This window comes from Coptis chinensis, chromosome 1 (assembly GCF_015680905.1).
Source record: "Coptis chinensis isolate HL-2020 chromosome 1, ASM1568090v1, whole genome shotgun sequence".
Taxonomy (NCBI): domain Eukaryota; kingdom Viridiplantae; phylum Streptophyta; class Magnoliopsida; order Ranunculales; family Ranunculaceae; genus Coptis; species Coptis chinensis.
Window position 1 is genome coordinate 17,132,596 of NC_141456.1, and position 23,887 is coordinate 17,156,482.

Here is a 23,887-nt window from a genome sequence, read left to right on the forward strand (position 1 = left end):
TCTCGTTTGTTGAAATTCAATCAAACCAATATATAGATTTATATAAGAGCTCAACGTTCACATCTTCGAGCAAGCTAGGGTTACCTTTCCCTCGTGCTACTTGTAATTAAAAGAGAACATTAAATTAGTTGAACTAAGATAACCTACAACGGTCTAGGGTGGATTCGAATGCCTTAGTATTCTCTCCATTAATAGTATTTCATATAAGTATTATTATTTGCATAGTTTAACTAGTTTTAGTTAATAATTACTATTCCTACAAACCATTATAGTTCGGATTAGGTTAAGTAATATTTTAATATTTAATTGTACCCAACACGCATTGTCTGTGGGATCGACCTCGTATTTGCACACCTACTACAATAGACCTCGTGCGCTTGTGAGTATTATTATAAGTAAAATAGGATTTAATTAGTCTGTTAATTTAGGTTGGTTAAATCTCTATCACTAATGAAAACATGAAAGCTTTAATTGTTGGTATTGAAATGACATAAAAACATTGAAAGAAAGATTGATTGAAGATTGAAATAAGAACAACAAGATAAGATTGAAGATTGAAATAAGAACAAAGGAAAATAACAAGTTTTAATTAAAAGGAAATGAAGAACAATAAAGTAAAAACTTGAATTGAAAAACTAGACAAGAAATTAAACAAACCAAATGGTTTGGATTCTAAGATAATGGATACTTTCTCTCTCCCTAACTTTTGGATTATATACCCCTACTTTTGCATTTTACATATTTGCCCTTATCCATTGCAAATGAGACACCTCACCCTTCACTTTTGCTTTTGCTTTTTTTATTTCTTCTTGACCAAGGTAGATTTTGGGAGAATGTTATATTTTGAGATAAGGGACTCCATCTCTGGTCTTCTAAGTTGAGGACTTTAACCTTTGACCTTGACCTTTGACTTTGACTTTTTTAGCATTTTTCCATAGCAGCTTCTGGTCTTCATAATAAGCGTGATTAAGGCTCTTTTTGGTGCTTAGACGCAGTTTTTATGATAAGTGGTCTGAAATACTCCATAACCTAAAAAAGGCAATAAAAGCTATTAGTTGTCTTTTCGTTAAGCGTAATACAGGCTGTAATGCAGTAATATAGGGGTAATAAAACGCACATTTGGGAGCTGATTGATAAGCACCCAAAACTATAATATAAACCTCATAGAGACATTATATATTGGTTAATTATGTGTGTAATAAATGAAAATTAATTGTATTTCCACGCTTTTGCAGGTTTCGACACGTAAACGATGAAATTTCAACAAAACCGGCATTTTGGCATGGAAACAAGGTGAATATGCTAATTGGAAACAAAGCCTTTTTATCAAGTCCAAAAGAAGCCCATTGGAAGCTTAAATCAACCCCATGAAGCCTGGTCAAAATAGTCAATTCCGGGTCAACCCTAGTCAAATCTTGCAGAAAAGTCAGCGAAACTTCAGAAAATCATATCTTTTGACTTTGAACTCCGTTTTGGGTGTGTGACTAGTCAAAACGATCAGCGCAACAAGCTCTACACAATGGTATATAGGTTCTATCAATTTACTAGACTCAAAATTAAAACAGGTCCGAACCAAGACAAAGTAAAAATCTAATTACTATTCATCATGATGTCATTAAGTGGAAGCTTATGTAATCACCCACTTTCTCTACTTAAATACATGCACAAACCACTCCTAATTATTTATTTTGTAATGGGAATGACTATTCACCCATTTTCTCCACTTATATTAAATAAATTCTATTATAAAAGTAGATTAATTTGTAACCTTTGGATTGAAAATGTAAGATGTAATCTTGGCCACCCATTTAACTCCTTTGAAACTATAAATAGGAGGGGTGGTGCTCTAAATAAACTTGCCAATTTACTTGTGATTTGTGGCCTTGTAGCCCTTCACTCTCTTCTTTTTCTTCTTCTTCTTCATTTTCATTAGTTGTAGTTATCTCACCATGAGCTAACTCATCCCTTGTGGAGGGTTAGATAAACCCATGTGAGGATAACTCTACTAATGAAGATATAACTCAATTGCTAAAAATTTAACAAGTTTGATTTTTACTTCAATTACAAAATAATTAGAAGTGGAAAGCAAACTAGAGGTTGAAGAAGTGCTCTAGAGATAAGGTGCTAATTTAATCTCTCATGTTAGTAGAATCTCTTTAGAGATTTAGAAATTCTACTAGGGATCAAAGTTTAATTATTCACTTTGATTTGTCTATGAATCAAAGTGAATATAAAAACCAACAATTGAAATATGTCTTTCATTAATAGTAGTTTGAATCACATGGTAAATCAATCATCCACACTTCTCTCTCTTCTATCTTCTTTACTCATTTTAGAATAAATTTGTTATTAGTAACTTTTGTGACTGATAATTAAAAGAAGTAAAGTGTAGTGTAAAAACTTCCACCTATAGCCTTCTCTCATTTAAGGTTTCTCTTGAGTAGTCTAGCTAAGTTGTGAACCAAAAATGCTTCAATGTTAGGCATGGGATGATTCCTTTACTCGAACTATATTTTAACATGAATCGAGAGTAAGGTAATTGATATAAGTGTGAGTTGGAATAAGTCCAATTTAATACTTATCACTAATCATGTCATACACGCCTTAGTTGCTATTGTTCCTTCTATTCTCAACTTGTTATTGTTTCCACACACCGGTTCTAACAATTTTAAGGGAGTCACTTCTAATTTGTATAATGTTTGCTCCTATTCTGACTGCTCACAACTTACATGATGTGTCCAAGATTGAATCCTTCAACGGTTCTCACTTCAAGAAAGGAAAGGGTGTTCTCAGCACTAGATGTCCTTAACTATGCGAGGTATCTTACTGAATTTGCACCCATGGTTCTATTGATTTTGAAGGAAATCATGCTGCTTGGATGAAAGGTAACAAGGTATGTCATCATACAATTATGAGTACCTTGTCTAATAAGATTTTTCATATTTATTGTTCATCTAAAAACGAACATAAAATATGGGATAGTTTGAACAAGAAATATATAATTAAAGATGTTGTTACTCAAAAATATGTAGTAGGGAATTTTCTTAAGTTCCAGATGAGAGAGGATAGAGATGTAACGTCTCAAATTAAATCCATGACTTTCATGTGCTAGTTAGTGTCTGAAAACTGAAGGTATTAATTTACCTAAACCCTTTATTGTTGGATGTTTAATTGAAAAACTCCGTGAGTCTTGAAAGCACTATAAAAATAGTATGAAGGATAAACACAAATAAACAAATAACTCTTGAGGATGTGATCATTCACATTTACATAGAGGAGAAGAACATGACTCGGGATGACGTATTGGCTAAGAAATTCAAAAGCTAAAATATATAGTTTAGGGTAATCCTACCAAGACCAACAAATACTCTAAGAAGCAAAACTTCAAAAGAAATAAAAATTTAAAAGTCAAAGGCCCTTCTTTTATAAGGAGTGGTAATGTTAATGAAAATTGTTATGTTTATGGTAAACCATGACATAGTTTTTCAGTGCAGACACAAAAATGACACAGATAGATGATCCCCCCAACGCTAATTTAGTTGAGGGAGATTACATAATCGTTGTTGTAGTGTCACAAGTTTTTATGGCCACTGAGAAGAAGAATTTGGTGCTACCCGCCATATCTGTAGTGATATTGAAGCCTTCTCATATTATATGCTAGTGAAAGATGAAAAAGTCTATATAGGTGACTCAAGGTCTGTTCCTGTTGAGGGAACATGCAAGATTCTTCTGAAGTTAACTTCAGGGAAACCTCTTTCACTTAGTAATGTACGCTCTCCATATTCCTGAGATTCATTAGAATTTGAGTTCTGTGTCACTACTGGGAAAAGCTGGTGTCAAGGTGTCTTTTGAAAGTGATAAGTTTGTTCTGAGTAAGAATGAGAGTTTTGTTGGGAAATGTTATTGTAATAATAGTGGTATATTCATGTCGAATGTACTTGACAACATTATTATAAATGAGAATAAATTTGTTTCTATTTATTTGCTAGACTTTTTTAATATATGACATGATAAATTAGGACATGTGAATGTTCAATATATGAAAAGGATGAAAGCATGTGGTTTATTGTTTGATATTTCTTATTTTTCTACTGATAAATGTGAAATATGTGCTGAGACTAAAGCCACAAAGAAACCTTGCAGACTTGTTTCTAGAGATAAAACTGAATTTCTTACCCTTATTCATACTGATTTGGGTGAATTTAGAAGTACTATGTCTAGAAGAGGGAAGTTTTATTATATTACATTCATAGATGACTTCTCTAAGTACACCATAGTATATTTACTTAGAAACAAGCATGGGGCAGGTGAGATGTTTCTTAAATACAAAGCTGAAGTTGAAACCCAACTTAATTGTAAAATTAAAAGACTTCGGTATGACAAGGGTGGAGAATGAGTCCAACTCATTCTAGGACTTTTGTGACAAGAATGGCATAATTCATGATACTAATCCACCATACTCTCCTGAATCTAATGGAGTAGTAGAAATGAAAAACATAACACTAAAAAAGATGATGAATGTTATGTTTGTTAGTTTTGGAGCTCCCTTGAACTTGTGGGGGGAAGCAATTCTATCTGTTTGCCATATATATAATAGAATACCAACAAGAAAATAGGGGATAAGGCACCAAATGAAATATGGAAGGGTCATGCACCTAACCTGAAATACTTCAAAATGTGGGGGTGTTTTGCAAAGGTTCTAGTGAACGAACCTAAAAAGAGAAAATTGAGACCTAGAACTGTTAATTGTGTGTTCATTGGTTATGTTTATAATAGTGGTGCATATAGATTTTTAGTAGTAAAATCTGATAATAACCTTGTGGATGCTAACGCTATTATAGAGAGTAAAAATGCTGATTTCTTTTGAGAATATGTTTCCTTTGAAAATTGGCATTAAGAGGTCGGTTGCTTCTAATAAACAACAATCAAGAAATCCTGAAATTTCTAAACAAGAATTCGGAAGAGTAAAAGAGATAGAAAATCCCCCAATTTTTGGTGATGACTTTTACATGTTTCTCATTGATGATGATCCTGTAACGTATAATGAGGCAATCAGTTCTAGAGATGGGCCTTTATGGAAAGATACAATTAACTCAGAACTAGATTCGATTATACCTAATCATACATGGGAGATAGGATTATACCTAATCATACATGGGAGATAGTTGATCTACCTTTTGGGGCGAAACCTATACTTTACAATTGGATCTTCATAAAGAAACTGAAAACGGATGGTTCCATTGATAAATATAAGGCTAGATTAGTAGTCAAGGGATTCTCTAAAAAAAGGGCATTGACTATTTTGATATTTATGCTCCTATAACTAAAATTTCTTCTATAAGAGTTCTAATGGCTCTAACTGCTATTCATAATTTATTTATTCATCAAATGGATGTAAAAACTGCATTTTTGAATAGTGATCTTGATGAAGAAATATATATGATTAAGCCTGAAGGTACTATAGTACCATGGAATGAGCATAAGGTATACAAATTGGTTAAGTCCTTATATGGGTTGAAACAAGCGCCTAAACAATAGCATAAAAAATTTGATAGTGTAATGATATCTAATGGATATCAAATTAATGATGTTGATAAATGTATTTACTTTAAATCTTTTGATGTGAATACATATGTGATTATATGTCTATATGTGGATGACATACTAATCATGAGTCCTAGCCTTGATGTTGTGAGAAACACCAAGATGTTTTTATCCTCCAATTTGAAATGAAGGATTTGAGAGGAGCTGATGTGATTCTTGGAGTCAAAATTATCAAAAACAATGATGGCTAGCTATACGCTTTTACAAGAGCATTATGTTGAGAAATTTTTGAAAAAATTTAACTATTATGATAATAAGCCTGTGTTGACACCTTATGAGGCAAATAGTGAACTTAAGAAGAATAATCAACATAGTATCTCTCAGTCTAAATATGCCCAAATTCTTGGTAGTCTCATGTACTTGATGAATTGCACTAGACCTGACATTGCTTATGTAGTTAACAGGTTAAGCAGATACACTCGTTGTCCTAGTAAGGAACATTAGAGTGCTTTAGAGAGACTAGCCAAGTACTTAAGAGGAACAATGAATTATGGCATACGTTTTAGACAAACTCCACTTGTGATAGAAGGTTATTGTGATGCAAACTGGATATCTGATTCTCATGATATCAAGTTCACTAGTGGTTATATTTTTACTCTTGGTGGAGGTGCAGTCGCTTAGAAATCTTCTAAGCAGACCTTGATAGGTCGTTCAACCATGGAGTTCGAGCTTATTGCTTTAGATAAAACATATATGGGATGAGGTTGAGTGGCTTAGAAACCTCTTGGCAGATCTTCCTATTGGCTCAAAACCACCTCCAGTTATACCCATGCATTATGACTGTCAGACCGCAATAGCAAAGGCAAATAACAAATTATATAATGGGAAAAGTAGACATATACGTCTGAGACACAAGTCTATAAAACAGCTGCTGAAATCTGGAGTAGTGGCTCTAGATTATGTGAGGTAAGAGTTAAATTTGGCTGATCCTTTGACAAAACCACTTCGCAGGAGGCAAGTGGTTGATACGTTAAAAGGGATGAAACTTTTGCTTAAGATATAGGGTGACACTGATGGCAACCCTACCTATATGTGATTGGTAATCTCATGAAGTAGGTTCAAAGGGAAAAACAAGTCACCTCGTTGTCTTGATACATTTTGAGACGTCCCACCCTATGGCGAGATAGTAATTTTGTATACATTGTATAATTAGAATTGGAGTGAGTAAAGATGAGTTATTTTACTCTTATTGGATTTCATAATCCATTTTACTATGAGATAGTGTATTTAAACTGCAATGTATACTTTATGGTATTCCACCTATATGAGTGTAGAACTAGGTTGGTTCTTATGGATATTTGGGCATGTATTCTAGAGCATTCATAAATCACAAGTAGCGCATGGCCAAAAAGCGCAACATCGCAGAACTGGCATATAATGAAAAAGCAGTTTTGGTGCATATCATCTATTATACTACAAGGGAATGTTGGTTCAAAGATTTTAAATCTACCACTTTCACGTGAGATAAGACATGTTACCCTATGACTGGTTTAAGCCCGTAAGGTACCAGTATCTTAGGTATTGCAATTTCGTTTCTCTCTGGTACTTTGTAACCCTTTTCTTTTGTAATATCCTATTATATTCAATTCCAAAATAGTGGGGGACTATAAGTATTTTGAAATAATGAGGGATTGTTGGAATCTCTTTAGTTATTTCAATCTACTTATGTGTGTGCAAAGTGGAGGAGAAGAACATTGAGTGTTCTCTCCACTTTTGTGCTTTTTTGATAGTCCCACATTGGTAAGCCACCACTTACCTTGTATGTATATCAAGACTTTCTCTAGCATAAGGGTGTGCCCTTAGGGTACAAATGCTTTTGTATTAGGAGGGAGGACGCACACAAAGCCACACACGCTCGTGCTCATTCGCACCGAACCGAGCTAAGCCGTGCACGACGTGTTCGGGTCGAGCTCAGGACCGAAGCCGTGCACGACGTGTTGGGTCGAGCTCAGGACCGAAATTGAACCGTCTGGATCTCTATAAGAACAGGACTCACGTCTAGATCTAATTACTCACCCAAATACAAACCTAGTTTCTTCTTCTCTTCTTCCTTATCCAGAGAGAGTTTGGAAGGAAACCTAGTTTCTTCTTCTCTTCTTCCTTATCCAGAGAGAGTTTGGAAGGGGTGAAATCTTTCCTTAATTAAGGACAGTGTATGACTGGCAAAATAAGAATCATATGATAGCATGGTTTTGTCATGATGTAAGACTTTGTTGGTTATGTGGGGCTAGCAAAAGCCATCAATCGCACAAAGCAACCCAACTAGTTGTGCAGTAGCATAAGTTCGATCCTATCTATCCTGCCATTTAAAAGTGAAACAACCCAAGGACACAAGCACTACCACTTAACATAGAAAACCAAATTACAAGGGACAAAGGACCCAATTTATGTCCAAAGGAACCAAAGTATCCTCGGTTCCTCACCATGAGATGTCCTAGAAAGCTGAACTTTAACTTATATCTACCAAATCATCTGAAAATGTACCAGACTAGAAGCATCCGAAGAGCAGCCAAACATGATTGAAGTTAACTTTCAAAGCAAACCAGGCCTTCTCCTAACTTAAGACAAAAACTCTTGTATGTGGCTACCATTGTCCAACCCCTATCCTTATCTATAGATTATAAGGACTTCTCCTCTTCTAGTAAAGATTCATATCATGGGGCACTATTACTGTTTCTTGGTGTCTACTGTCTATGGGGTTTGATAGTACTGAACGTATCACTGAGGACCTTGTTATAGACCAATGTTGTTTTTTTGGCATTTCAAACTTCCCCTTATCATCGTGCGTGTTAAGCAAAAGTCCACAGATTCGGTCTAGCATGAATATCGGTAGATCCAATTCCAAAATGCTAAAGAACTAATTGAAACTAAGCCAGCAGTAAACATATCCAAAATGCTATGAACCAATGGCGCTTGTCATAGAAAACTGTCACCAACGACTAAGACAGTGTTTAAGCACTGTTTACCAAAAGCTAAAATGTCATCATCGTACCCAAAAGATGTGATCACTCTCAAAAGATTGCAGAATACCCAGACAAAGAACATGAAGGGACGATGGAGGGCATATTTAAGGGACAATGGAGAAGACAGCAGCCATGTGCATGATGGGGTCACGATAAAACTATAAAGAAAAGGTACACATAAGACGTGAATGCAACAAAAAGTTGGAAGGCAGGGCTATCTACAATCTAGATTGATAAGCCACCAAATTACAAATTACTCTTTGCATGTGAAGAGCGTCAGCTACGAAAGTTATGTTTAAACGCAGGAGCAGTAAATCCACATTCACTGATCATAGGACGTTAAGTACTATCCTGTACTAAGACTGTCAGGAAGTTTTGCCTCTATTGGTACGGGCTGTGAAAGTCTTTTACCATTTCATATTTTGCCACCTTAAACAGCAGAAACTGTAACAACTGGGTGAACGTAATATTGTTCACCGAGGCCAAGAAGTTATCAGATTTACACTAATTGCGGGTCTTTGACTCTTGGGTGTCTTAAATATATTTAATACTGGAAGATTTTGTTCTAATTCTTTTTATTGACATATAAACTTTTATGAAGCAAGAAATCCACAAACAAGTTGATAGGCTTAAGGGTAAAACACAGACTTAAAATGCTGAATCCCTGCCGCCAAACTTTACCAGGCAAAAGCAATATATATTGATTTGTAAATAAAATTAGCTACAAATCCCCTAACAGGTAACAATGTAAGGTCGACAATATCCGAGTGGATAAAGAAATCTCCTAGTAGCAGACTAAAGTTGTGAAACACCATAACTAGAGCGGAAGCTAACTGAAAGCAATTCCATGAGGTGAGATAGGGTAATTATTAATGACCTTTGGTTTCCAATTAAGTTTCAAATCTATGTAAACAAAGTGTAGAGAAAAAGGGATGCTTTTTTTTCTATTTCACGTTCAGAGCACCTTCGCCTTCAGAGCGAAGCGACCCGCCCAAGAGCCCGAGTCAAGTCAAGCCACTGTGCTTAGAGAGAGCGATCTGGCATGAGAGCCCGAGAGACAAGAGCCACCGCGCCAAAGATTTTTTTTTCGTGCCTTTGCTTTACAAAGAATCGCTAACTTTGTTTTGGTATAAAAACAAAATCAAGGTTTTGGAAAACCTAACTTTTTCAAAACCAAAAAAAAGAGATTACAAGAGAGCAATTCTTTGTGAGTTGAGTGTTCATTCTTTGTGAGTGAATTGAGAGACTTGTAATCTGCTACTCCGCATCTAGTAAAGCTTGGAACTCGCGATGTGGGGCGTAGGCAAATTCGTCAAACCACGATATATCTCGCCTTGTGGTTTGTTCTTCTTTTACATTAATTATTTTACTTTATATGCTTGTTATTTGATATTGAGAAGTGTTGGGAGATTGCTTGGAGGGTGTTGAAGTCTTGTCTATTGAGAAGGATCGATCTTTATGTTGGATTGATCCGTTTGTTGTGGGTAACGTTGTTTTCGCAGTTTTTTATTCACAACAATTAGTATCAGAGCGTAGGTATACGACCTAGGATTTTGAGTTTAGTGCTCGAAATTTGTGTAGACAAGGTGTTCGATTAAATTCCGAGGTGAAACTATTTTTTTTTTTGGGTTATTGTGTGTAACTTGAAAGATGGCTCCCAAGATGTCAAACGCAAGGTTTGAAGTAGAGAAGTTTAATGGGAAGAATAACTTTGGGATTTGGCAAGTCCAAGTAAAGGACATCCTCATCCAACAAGGTTTACACAAGGCTTTAAAGGGGATTAAATCTAAGGCGGCGAGTATGAGTAATGATGATTGGGAAGAGTTCGATCTTCAGGCTTGTTCATCAATCCGATTATGTCTTGCCAATGAGGTCATGTATAGTGTGATGGGAGAAAATATCGTTGCCGGTATTTGGCTCAAACTAGAGTCTATGTATATGACCAAGAGCATGACAAACAAGATGTACCTTAAGAAGCATCTTTATCGGTACATGATGGTCGATGGTTCAACAATGCAAGAGCACGTCAGTGAATTCCATCGATGTCTAGCGGATTATTTGAATGTTGGTATGAAGATGGATGATGAGAATCAAGCGGCATGTTTAATATTCTCCTTGCCAGAAAGCTATGAGCATCTAATGACTACATTTATGAACAGAGAAGACGTCAATCTTGACGAAGTTCAGAGTGTACTTCTTTCTTATAAGTTGATGAAGAAGACACGTGTAGAGAATAACATTGATGCAAGTCAGGGGCTAGTGGCAAGAGGAAGGTCGTATGAAAAGGCTTCTACAAGCAATGAGAAGTCTAGGTCCAAGTCAAAGAAGCCTTTAACACATGTGGAGTGCTACAATTGCGATGAAAGGGGACATTACGCAAGTAATTGTCCTCACCCGAAGAAAGAGAACAAGAGAGATGGTAAGAAGAAAGGTAAGGCAAAAATTGAGGCAAGTTATGCTTCAGGCTCTGAAGGGGACGAGTTGAGTCTCTGTGTGTCCACACAAGACTATATGGCCGAAAGGTGGATTCTTGATTCCGGATGTTCCTACCATATGTGCCCGAATAGAAAGTGGTTTACTTCTTATGAGAGCATTAATGGTGGTTCCATTTTGATGGGTAATGACATTGCTTATAAGACGGTAGGAGTTGGAACTATACGGGTTAAGATGCATGATGGTATAGTGAGGACTTTAACTGATGTGAGGCATGTCCCTGAGCTAAAGAAAAATCTTATTTCTCTTGGTACCTTAGATTCCAAAGGCCACAAGTTTGTGGGCGAAGGTGGAGTCCTAAAGATTGTCAGTGGCTCTTTAACAGTTATGAAGGGTCAAAGACACGAAACCTTGTATACTTTGATGGGTAGTACAGTGATAGACGATGTAGCAGTGGGTGCATGTAGTGATGATTCTGAATGCACTAAGATGTGGCATATGCGACTAAGGCATATGAGTGAAAAGGGTTTGTCTGAGTTGTGCAAGCGAGGGTTCTTGAAAGACTTGAAGAAGCCAAGTATGGGTTTTTGTGAGCATTGCGTCTATGGGAAGCAGTGTAGAGTCAAGTTCAAGTCAAGCAAGCACACGACCACAGGCATCCTTGACTATGTGCATACGGATGTTTGGGGACCCTCTAGAGTGGCTTCAAAAGGAGGTAACCGCTATTATGTCTCATTCATTGATGATCATACCCACTATGTGTGGGTGTATATGATGAAAACGAAAGATGAAGTGTTTGAGACATTTAAGAAGTGGAAGGCAAGGGTTGAGAATCGCACAGATAGGAAGATAAAGACACTACGGTCTGACAATGGTACAGAATATACCTATGGGCCCTTCCAAGAGTTTGTGCGCAACATGGAATTATCAGACACTGGACAGTCAGGGGCACGCCTCAGCAGAATGGAATGGTAGAGAGGATGAATAGAACCTTGCTTGAAAGAGCGAGATGTTTGTTGTCTAATGCCGCCCCCAGGCAAAAGAGTATTGGGCGATGCGGTGTCCATGGCGTGTTACCCGTGATAAATAGGTCACCGGTTCGGCTATAGATTGCAAGACACCTTATGAGGTGTGGTCATGTAACCCAGTGATATAGTATTTTTCATGAAGTGTTTGGATCGACTGCTTACTACCATGTGAGGGAGAGCAAGCTAGATCCTAGAGCTAAGAAAGCCATATTCTTAGGCTTCACAAATGGGGTAAAGGGATACAGATTGTGGTGTCTAGAAGACCACAAGTTCCCCGGTCGAGAGATGTTACGTTTGATGAGACTTCCGTGTTATCTTTCAGTAAGCCAGAAAGAGCTTGGCAGAATGGTGAGTCTATAGAAGTTCAAGCCACTGAGCTTGAGTTGTCTGATGCAGCAGATGACTGGTTGGTTCATGATGAGGTACCAAATCATGGAACCACACAAAGAACGAGGAAGAAGAGCAAGAGCATCCGCGAACTTGTATTGGTGACCCCAGGCCAAAGAGACAAGTTAAAGAAGTGCACAAGTATGGGCACGAGAAGCCGATGAAACACTATGGTCAGGTGGATTTAGTGGCATATGCACTGAATATGGAAGATGATGAGCCTGATAGTTTCAAGAAAGCTGTTAGAGATGCTCATTACAGAGATTGGTTGGTTGCTATGCAACAAGAGATGGAGTCTCTTGATAAAAATCACACATGGGACCTAGTTTTATTGCCAAAGGGTAAAAAGACTATCGGCAGTAAATGGGTGTTCAGAAAGAAAGAGGTCCTTCCTGAGTCCGACAGTACTGGGTACAAGGCAAGAGTAGTAGCAAAGGGTTTCTCCACGTAAAGGAAGGAGTCGACTCTGATGAGGTATTTTTTCCCCGGTGGTCAAACATACTTCCATTAGTGTGTTATTGAGTTTAGTTGCTCACTCGACTTGGAGTTAGAGCAACTTGATGTGAAAACCGCTTTCTTGCATGGGGACCGGAGGAAGAGGTCTATATGAGACAACCCTGAAGGGTTTGTTGTTCTTGAAAAAGAAGATCATGTATGCAAATTGAATCGGTCAATTTGTATGGGTTAAAGCAATCGCCTGCAATGGTACAAAAGCGCTTTGACACATTCATGATGCAACATGAGTACACCCGGGTAAGTATGACTGCTGTGTCTACTTTAGAAGGCTTCGTGGTAATGACTTCATCTATCTCCTGCTTTATGTGGATGACATGCTTATTGCTTCTAAAAGCATGGTGGAGATAGACAAGTTGAAATCTCAAATTAGCTTTGAGTTTGAGATGAAAGACTTAGGTGGAGCCAAGAAGATACTGGGCATGGAGATTGACAGAGATAGGAAGAAGCGACGGATAGTTGTATCTCAGAAGAAATACCTTCAGAAAGTAATTTCACGATTTGGTATGGAGAATGCAAAGTCGGTTTCTACACCTTTAGCTGGGCATTTTAGGCTTTCAGCTAAGTTCTCTCCTAGTTCGGTGGAGGAACAAAAGCATATGGCTAATGTTCCTTATGCAAGTGCCGTGGGTAGTTTGATGTATGTTATGGTGTGCACACGCCCAGACATTTCACAGGCAGTTAGTGTTGTAAGCAGGTATATGGCAAATCCTGGGAAGCAGCATTGGGAGGCAGTGAAATGGGTACTAAGGTACTTGAAGGATACCTTGGATGTGGGATTAGCTTATGGTGGATGCACTTGTTATGTCAGTGGGTTTGTGGATTATGATTATCCAGGTGATCTAGATAGATGACGATCGACTACTGGTTATGTGTTTATGATGCATGGTGCACCGGTTAGTTGGAGGTTTATGCTGCTACGATTTCTCTATCTACTACTAGGCGAGTATATGGCGGCGCTTGAGAGACAAATGAAAAGAGGCACTATGGCTTCGAGGTCTTCTAGATGATATGGGCATTGAAGCGGAAACGGTGTTGCTTTGTATTGTGATAGTCGAGTGCTATTCATTTGGCGAAGAACCAAGTTCATCATGCTTTCGGACCAAGCATATTGATGTCCGTTATCACTTTATACCTGGGATGTCATTGAGGATGGTGATGTAGCACTTGAGAAAGTGGACACCCATGACAATCCCGGCCGATATCTTGTGAAAAGTTGTCACCGGAGTTAAGTTCCAACACCGTTTGGACTTGCTCCAAATCCTACATGTTTGAAAGAGCCCCAGTGTGGGCATAGCCGCCAGGCGCCGATTTCGAAGTCTTCCTTTGCTTTGATGTGTTCCCTACCGGATGTGTTCTTCTTTGGATGTGTTCGGGCTTGGTTTTATGTGTTAAAACCTCACCGAAGTGGAGAATGTAGAGAAAAATGGATGTTTTTTTTTTCTATGTCACGTTCAGAGCGCCTGCTTCAAGAGCTCTGAGTCAAGAGCCCCCCTACGCTTAGAGAGCGCTGCGCAAGAGAGTTCGGAGACAAAGAGCACCACCTGGCGCTTAGAGAGAGCGCACTGCTTCAAAGAGCACGGAGACAAGAGCCACTGCGCCGAGAGAGCACACCGCGCCAAGGCAGATTTTTTTTCGTGGGCCTCGCTACGATGTCCTTGAAATTTGTTTTTGGTATAAAAACAAAATCAAGGTTTTGGAAAACCTAACTTTTTCCAAAACCAAAAAAAGAGAGATTACAAGAGAAGCAATTCTTTATGAGTTGAGTGTTCATTATTTGTGAGTGAATTGAGAGACTTGTAATCTGCACTCGGACATCTAGTAAAGATTGGAACTCGCGATGTGGGCGTAGGCAAATTCGTTAGAACCACGATATATCTCGTCTTGTGGTTTGTTCTTCTTTTACATTAATTGTTTTACTTTATATACTTGTTATTTGAAATTGAGAAGTGTTGGGAGATTGCTTGGAGGGTGTTGAAGTCTTGTCTATTGAGAATGATCAATCTTTGTGTTGGATTGATCCGTTTGTTGTGGGTAACGTTGTTTCCGCGGTCTTTTATTCACAACACAAAGAGACTTGCATATGCACAGACAATTAGAATCAAACATTACACGATGAACTAATCTGAAAAAAAAAAAACATAGTACAAACTAGAAAAAAAACTGGATGCCCATCGAAATAGTTAATCACCCTTGTGCTCTTTTGCAGTCCGTACTTCCAAACCCCCACCAACTCTCTTCTCGAGTGAGTAAGGCATATAGGTTCCAAGAATTTTGTCCCACATAACAAAGAATGGCTGCGAGAAATTGTATTTGCTTCCGTAAAGCTGATGATGGACATCATGATAGGCAGAGTTGTTTCTAAATAACACATGGAAGAAATTTCCAGGAAGCCATAATCCGCAGTGGTCATCGACTGTTTTGATGGTAGCAAAGGAGAAGAAGAAGATGGAAGCTCGAGGCGACATACCAGACAAGAGGAAAGACAAGGCTCCACCGATCGTGTCAAGGAGAAGCCCCTCCAACGGGTGATTGTATAGAGCTCCAAAAGCATACGGGACAACAAGCCTGTGGTGCTGGGAATGTATATGCCGGTACAAGAACTTGTTGTGATGCATGTATCTGTGCATGAAATATTGCCATGTATCCAATACAATCATTGCAATTAAGAACTGCCTCACCAACACAAGGGAAGAATTTTGCAAAGCAGCAGCGTCCCCTGCAGCATCTCCTGTTACCTGATCATGATTAAAAGAAAATTCATTTTAACCCATATGGTCACTACCAGGCCTGTTAATTAAATACCATATAGTTGAGTTCATGTGCTCTTACCAGTATTTGGCTCAATGTGATTACCGAGTCAAAATTTTATACAATACAGTTTCGTGGCTTAAAAATACTGCAACCCTAAACTATTAATGTGATTCATTTCTTACCATGGTACCAAAGTAGCGAGTACTACCAAAGGAAAAAACTGTGATGTCTACCCTTTTATTCCTCGCATTATCTAGTCTACAATCCAATCCACACCCACCACACAAAACATAATGTTTCCTCTAGCTCGTTTTTTCCCACCGCGTCGTGGTACACTAGTAATTATTTTTCATACAATCCTATATTGTTTCACATTAGCAAATAAATAGAGTATATACTATATACTAACATAGAGACTTAAAAATACATTGTGTTATAGTATCATTCCTCATAATTCCCTTACAACGTCAGAAAGACACAATGCCACAATGCAATATATCAATATGCTTTAAATTTCATTCAAAAAACAAATCATACCGTGAATAAAACAATTGCAACAGCAGCTTGAATAGTCTGTTGAAGAAGAACACCTTTAACAACCGTTTTCTTAGAAACCAAATTCTTAACATCTTCTTCTTTCCTTGAATGTAAGCGATAATTATCAAACGATCCCAACATTATATAAAAACCGGAATATAACCAATATACTACAATTGGCAAAAATGTCCCTAACAATTCATCTGATATACAACCCATTGTCCCCTCGCTTTTGAATACAGCGACGATGAGGGCAATGAGGAAGAGTTTGTTTTTTTAACGTAAGAATATGTTTTATGATTTAGATTTAGAAGAGAAAATATATGTTTTCTCGTTGGTTCACAAATAAACATGTGACCGAGTTATTAATTAGTGGCTCACGGCCAGCTTAGAAGATTCTATATATTCCATTATTTTTGTCGGCCATATACGTGCAGGTTTTGGGCTTCTGTTTTTAGGTTGTGAGTTTGGGAGTATCCATCCACAACGAAATTTTTTTTTTCCTAAACGGTTAGGAGCGAAAAGTCTCGTAAGTCCCATCTACTACTTTTTAAAAAGTAAGAAGGGGTTTTAAAGACATCTACTATCTATATACTAAAGCATAGACATTTAAAGGAGAATTTTCTCTCTCCTAGTGACACTTTAATATGAGAGTTAGTCTTTTATCTATCTTATGTAGCACTTTAATATGAAAGATAGTATTTTCTAATAGTCTAATCTCATGTGCATGAAACATTTGTGGAGAGTTTGAGTGTATTTCTAATTCTTATATTTGGAGAGTTTGAGTGTATTTCCAATTCTTATATATTTAATCAAATAAAAAATAATTGCTAAAAAATAGGTGATTTGTATAAAGTAATTTCCTATTACGAATCAAACACTTTTAGTGGTCCAATTCTTATATATTTGATCAAATAAAAAAAAAATTGCTACAAGATAGGTGATTTGTATAAACTAATTTCCTATTACGAATCAAACACTTTTAGTGGTCCAATTATTATATATTTGATCAAATAAAAAAAAAATTGCTACAAGATAGGTGATTTGTATAAACTAATTTCATATTACAAATCATACAATTTTAGTGTCTATGATAAAGCACCGACTTATTTCGAATTTATAACTTAATATTAAAACTCCCACAATGGGTATTTTTCGAGCACTATTAAAATTCCATGTCATCTCCTATTAAATCGAGAATTTCTCTCATATTTGAAAAACGAGAATATTTTTTTTTACAATGGGAATTCATCTCATATTAAAACAAATTCTAACACTTCTAATTAAAGCGGGAATTATTCTCCTATTAAAATAGGAATTCCTCCCCTATTGAAAAGGAAAAATCTAGCATATCTAATTAAAACATGAATTATTCACCTATTAAAATAGGATCTCTCTCCCAATTGAAAAAATGGTTTTTTAAAATTTAATTAAAACTTCATTTAAAACAACTTGTTAGAAAATTAAAACGGTAGTACCAATTTTCTAAAAAAAATCTAAATATTTTCAAAAGAGTCGGTGCGTATGCACGAGCCTACAAGCTAGTATATATATATATATATATATATATATATATATATAAGCTCGTGCGCGCACATTCTCTCTCCTCACCATATCGCTCCATTTTGCACCCCGAACAATATGATTGGCTCCTACAAAATGGGATGAAATAATAATTAGTGAAACCTCCCCAGATTTGTTTAAATCTCCCTAATCTATTCTTATATTATTATGTCCTCCCCAAATTCTAATTTTATAAACAAATTATAATGAAAAAAAGCAAAACAAAATAACCAAAAAACCCTAAACCAATGAATCCAACGCCAAATACAGAAACCTTTGGAAAAAAAAAACCCCCCCACGAAGCCCTTTCTTTTCAATCGCTCGACACCCTTGAACAAGGTGAACCCTTGGAGAGTTCGCAATGCTTTAGGAATTGGTAGAAAAGTAATATAAAAAAGAAAAGGAATTGGTACAGAAGAGAATTCGGCGTTCATCCTCAAGTATTTGCACTCTTTGCTTCAAGTTTTAGATTATGGAAAAGCTCAAGTCACAGCTACTCCAAACTCTCTACAATTTCGGAGGCGAGAAAGCTCCTAATGATCAGTTTAATTTGAAGATCACTACGACCAATACAGAAAGGCCTTTGTTGAATATATCACTGCGAAGGTTTTGCCATCTATCCCAGAAACACACAGTGAACACATGTTGCATTGTGGAAGAACGTTTTGGATATCTTCATTGAAATTAGGATGGGCGTAATGGATATATTGCTATGCAAACGACTTTGAAGCGGCCTTTCTTGGTGGCACTTCTGCTGATTATGATGGGAAGGACACTAAATAGATTGAAGAAGATTCCTGTGCAGAGTACATGTTGAAGATTCAAATGTGTTTGAGACAAGAGAAGGACATGGTTTCTCATTACTTGCATTCTAGCAGCGGAAAGAACCTCGATCATACTCTACCTTCAGTTGTGCTTCTTTCCGTTAGTATGATCAACTTTCATGATCCCAGCCCAGCTTGAAGCCTTCTGTTATAAGCTCTTCCCCATATACGGGTATTTAAACCCTCAATCTTAATTGGGTCTTTTTTTTATTAGAATTTCTTGGTTTTGTATTCCTTCACTTAACTTTAGAGTTCCGAATTATTTTGTTGCACCTAATTGATTTCCTACATGTTTGATTCTTTATTTGACTTTGTGTCTGAAAATTTGAAGTTCTAAAATCTAATTAGTTCTACTAATAAATTAGTTTGACGGTTAATAGTTGCGCCGAAGCTTTAAATTTTGTGTAGTCATACCATAAATGCAAAAACTCATAGATAATCGTGTGGTTAGTATCTTGGCCAAAAGATTTTGATCATACTGTTGTCTGTTTGAGTATTGATTAGTTGCCCATCGATACTACAAAACATATATTAAGTTTGGATTTGGTCTTTATTCTACTATGTTGTTATTTTTTAAACTTTTGCATTTTTTTTACCAGTGATTTGTGAGGAATAGGTGCTTCACATGTACGACATGGACTTGATTGATTATTTGGCATCACCTGTGTAACAACTTCTCTCGGCTATTCAACAGGACGTTTGGGATCCAATTGATTGAAACAACAGTTGAGGTACTTTATCAGTTTTTTGTGGTTTACCCTATATTGGTTAAGATTAGTTGGAACTTTTTTAGTGATCAATTGGGACTTCCGTTCTTAGGATGGGTTTAGTATAAGTTAGATTCAAATTAAATGGTCTGTTTTCTAATTGATCCTCCAGGATTTAATTTATATGAAACTCCTATTGATCTGTCAAATAAATCAGGATTCAAGGTAATAACAAAATCGATCAGAGACATACGAGACGAAGCACTGATATCACAGTCATCATAGGTAAGGACAATTTTTCTTTTGTCTCACTATCAAAAGTTACAACTTAGGTATTAGATAGTCTTTAATCAATGGATTTGGGTTTCGATTTCCATTCTTCAATTTTCATAGGTTTTTATATTCTTTGTATTTTCATTTTTTTGTTTTCCCAGTGGTTTAACGTATCAGTGTTTTGATTCTATTCCAAATTAATGTGCTATTGCCTCATACTCCCCTTTGGTCCCTCCGTCGAGAAAAGACCCCACAAGATGACCCTTACTCACCCACAATGCGCCAAACGTGCTTCTTGAGAAATCCCCATAGTGAACAACTTTCTGTTTAGGTTTGGTTCTGTTTGTTTGGTTGAAATTGGTGTTTTTTTGTTCGATTTATCCAATCCAAAAATGGAGAATGTTAGTATAGGTTATGATTGTTAGTAGAATGATATATTTGATTTAAGTTCACAACCATCTTCATTCTCTATTACCAATCACTTCCAAGTTTGTTCATAAAAAATAAGAATAATACTATGTATATGTTGTTGAATCACTTTTTGTGACAGGCATTGGTAGAAGAGATTAAGGCTAGGTATGAAAAAACAGTTGTCAAAGTAGTTGACCTAGTATGTCTTACATGTATTTTTTCTATCTTTATGGGATGTCAAATCTGTTAAAAGTTTGGCATGTCATTCTTTAATTATGTGTATTTTCGTTAGGATGATTATGCAGCTAATTAATGATGATATATATGAGGAGAAATTAAAGAAAGAGACGTTGGCATTTTTCATGGTGGCCACGTAAGCTTAAATCCTTATTGTGCTAATTTTTTGATGAAATTGCATTCTTTTTTTTTTCCATTCCAAATGTCATTTTTAATTTACTAATTGAGGTGCACATACACGATTTTGCCTAAATTTTTAGATATGGCAATGGTGAGCCGACAGATAATGCTGCAAGATTTCATAAGTGGTTTACTCAGGTAAATATTGAACATACTAGATAAAGTCTATCGTATCTCATGGAATTCTCATAAGCCGTACCTTCTTAAGCACTCTGTTGTTGTTTCTGACTGTGTATTATGGATTTATGGGTTTGTAGACTTAGAAGGGTCTACAAATCTCTCTCTTTCTCTCATGTCTTCAACTAGTGTCAATTGATCATTAGCATTGCTTCAAGAACTTAGCTTAACCACACACTTGGTCTTTGATAATGGTAAGTGTTGTTGGCCTACTTATACAATTTTTTTCTTAGTTTGTACTGTTAGTCCACATTGTCTCAATTCATGCATTTTTGTGTGTTTATTTGGTTCATCTAGGCGTACTCAATGTTGGTTCCTCCATGGCTAGAATCATTATTATCAACGGACTTCTTTTTTGTATGTCGTATCCATGGGGATGCTGCAAGAAGTGAATTGTAATTTTTTCTTTTTGCTCAATACAATTGATCATGTCTCTTAGTTGATCACGACTAATTCATGAAGTGAGAAAAGGACTAAGGAGAGGTTAATTCGACTTAGTTGATTACAACTGAAATGTCCATGACCCCAAAGAGGGGTGATCGACTATCAGTGAGACAATGTTTGTGTACCCACACATGTTTATCACATTATCTGCAGTTTATGAGTTTTCATAAAACAATTGCAAAATAATTCCATTGATCTCACACACTAGCAACATCAAAGCACTTAAAGTTGCATATAAACACTTCTCCATTAGCAACATTTTAGCTTGAGTTGGTGGGATTCTGAAAGGAAATCCCTTCAAAAATAGGAGTATTCTGCTTTATACGACAAGTACATGGTATTCTTTAGTAAAAGGTGAAAGAATAGTTCACTCTATGCTCATCGGGCAACTGCCTGTGTTTAGACCTTTCTTGGCTGCAACTTTACATAAGTGGTTCTTGGCTCAAACCTTTCATAGTTTCATTTGCTTGATATGGGACTAAAAGCTTTAACGTGTACCTGATTTTGCAGCAGTGAGGTTGAGTTGAAATCTATAACCTGACCTAACCCTGGTCTTAGACCCTAAAATGAAGTTCTCATAATAAGTTTGGGTCGTCGTGGGAGCCCAACAGGTTTAGGTGTCGATGGACTACTCACAAAACACTGCCCCCCAATGAAATATCCAAGTCTAGAGTGCACTGGACTTGAAAGTTGCATCAAATTTTCCTACACATGGTTGGATTATTGAGGTAGAGTAGCTGATTGTTTGGTCAGAGTTTGATAAAACAAATTCGCACACAAGAGTTTAATTACTTGAGATTTAACTGAAATTAAATCCTCGGAGTTCCCTGCAAAAGATACTGTTGATTTTGTTTTTTAAATGTCATCATCTTATTTGTGTAATTGTGTTTATTTGCGTAGCATCCTAGATTTTATGTGTGAAGGTATAAGAATGATGTCCTTATTATTATAAAATAATGAGTAGCTAAAATATTTACCTGTTTGGCAGTGATCTTCCTCCTTTGACGTGGAGGCAAAGATTAGATGCATGTATAACTGTTGCTCGGGGTCTCTATTACCTTCATACGAGGGGTAGAGGCGGGTATAATTCACAGGGATATGATGTTAAGACGACAAATATTCTATTAGATGAGAGTTGTGTTGCAAAGATGGCAGATCTCGGGTTGTCAAAGGATGGTCCTGCACTTGATCATACTCATGTGAGTGCTGCAGTAAAGGGAAGCTTCGGATATCTTGATCCAGAATACTTCCGTAGGCAACAATTGACCAAGAAGTCTGATGTATATTCATTTGGTGTGGTGTTGTTTGAAGTTATGTGTGCTCGACCTACTATCAATCCAAGCCTACCGAAAGATCAGATAAACCTTACATAATGGGTAGTCCGATGGCAACGACAGGGAGAACTAGAAACTATTGTGGATCGACATCTTGAAGGGTACTCACTTGATTCGTTGAAAATTTTTGGAGAAATAGTAGAGAAATGTCTTGCTGATGAGAGAAAGAATTGACCGACAATGGGTGAAATCTTACAGGCCTTCGGACATGCTAGCTGCAAGATTGCACGGAGCGTTGGAAGTTATTTATGTTTCTGAGCATAGAAATTATAACGGCATAAAGGTTCGTCATCTTAACACGTTATATATATTAGATGTGTTTGGGCTATTTTACTCAAATCATGGTTTGTGCCTGAACTAACTGTGCGGGCTTAAGGCATCTAGCTATAATTTGCTTTTCTTTTTTTGCAATTTCTCCCATTTGACATTTAGTTTTGTTAATGGCCAGTTTGAGCCAAACAGAACCGTCCATAGTATTGATTGTTCCAATTGTGTTTTCTGTTTTGAAATTTCAGAAGAATACATTATGGGTTGCCACAACGTAGAATATCTTGGAGCGAAAAGTTACAACTTAGGTATTAGATAGTCTTTAATCAATGGATTTGGGTTTCGATTTCCATTCTTCAATTTTCATAGGTTTTTATATTCTTTGTATTTTCAATTTTTGTTTTCCCAGTGGTTTAATGTATCAGTATTTTGATTCTATTCCAAATTAATGTGCTATTGCCTCATACTCCTCTTTGGTCCCTCCGTCGAGAAAAGACCCCACAAGATGACCCTTACTCACCCACAATGTGCCAAACATGGTTCCTGAGAAATCCCCTTAGTGAACAACTTTATGTTTAGGTTTCGTTTCTATTTGTTTGGTTGAAATTGGTGTTTTTTTGTTCGATTTAAGTGTTAGAGATTCTATTTTTTACGTGCTCGAATTCAATTGTTTTTATATGATTTTTCATTAAAGTATTACCACATTGTTGTTCCTATGTTCAGCAACGAACTGACGTGAAAGTGCGTCAGTGTCAGGACCAGTGTTTCGTTGCTTTGAGCACCAACCTGTGGAGTGGTTATTTCGGATGCAAATACACTATTCTGGTCAATCTGTCGTAGAGCATTCACCAGGATGTCATATTCCTCATTATCAACATTTGCAACAGTTACACATACTTGCAGGTATGATTTTAAGCATCATGAATTATGGACAAATAGTAAGCGTAAAGCCCTAAACAGTTCATATTTTAACATATTCATCCAACCATATGAAAGTTATCCTGAAACAAGAAAAGTGTGAACTCTCACTCTCTTATGGGTAAAATAGCTTTAATACGCGGGATACTTGCATCTGCACAAGGTCAAACCTTATTAGCACCTCAGTTTGGTAGTCAGTTGCAAGAGTAGTAGCATTGAGTGGTGGAATTCCGTGACCATCTCTAAGAGCACCAAACCGGGGTGCTAAGGTTTGTCCTTTATCTTCGTTTAACAGAATCTTAGTATTTGAGCTCATATATTGGATTGAAGCAT

At 36.7% G+C, this 23,887-nt stretch overlaps 1 protein-coding gene, 1 long non-coding RNA gene, 1 other non-coding gene and 1 pseudogene across 3 annotated transcripts; 2 read left to right on the forward strand and 2 right to left on the reverse strand.

Moving 5' to 3' along the window:
• The first annotated feature begins 9,201 nt into the window (after positions 1–9,201).
• On the forward strand, positions 9,202–15,340 carry LOC147522573 (uncharacterized). Its single transcript, XR_015195429.1, has 2 exons — positions 9,202–9,419; positions 15,138–15,340. It is a non-coding gene; the product is annotated as an uncharacterized LOC147522573 (long non-coding RNA).
• On the reverse strand, positions 14,901–16,517 carry LOC147522574 (sphinganine C4-monooxygenase 1-like). The gene is made up of 2 exons (XM_086560333.1): positions 16,220–16,517; positions 14,901–15,666 (listed from the first exon to the last, which is right to left on the reverse strand). Exons 1-2 carry the CDS (start codon positions 16,436–16,438, stop codon positions 15,112–15,114), a joined length of 774 nt encoding a protein of 257 aa, XP_086416459.1. The 5' UTR covers positions 16,439–16,517; the 3' UTR covers positions 14,901–15,111.
• Positions 16,518–19,457: 2,940 nt separating this feature from the next.
• LOC147522575 (putative receptor-like protein kinase At1g30570) lies at positions 19,458–22,600 on the forward strand (annotated as a pseudogene).
• On the reverse strand, positions 21,311–21,426 carry LOC147522576 (U5 spliceosomal RNA). Its single transcript, XR_015206436.1, has one exon. It is a non-coding gene; the product is annotated as a U5 spliceosomal RNA (small nuclear RNA).
• Positions 22,601–23,887: the final 1,287 nt, after the last annotated feature.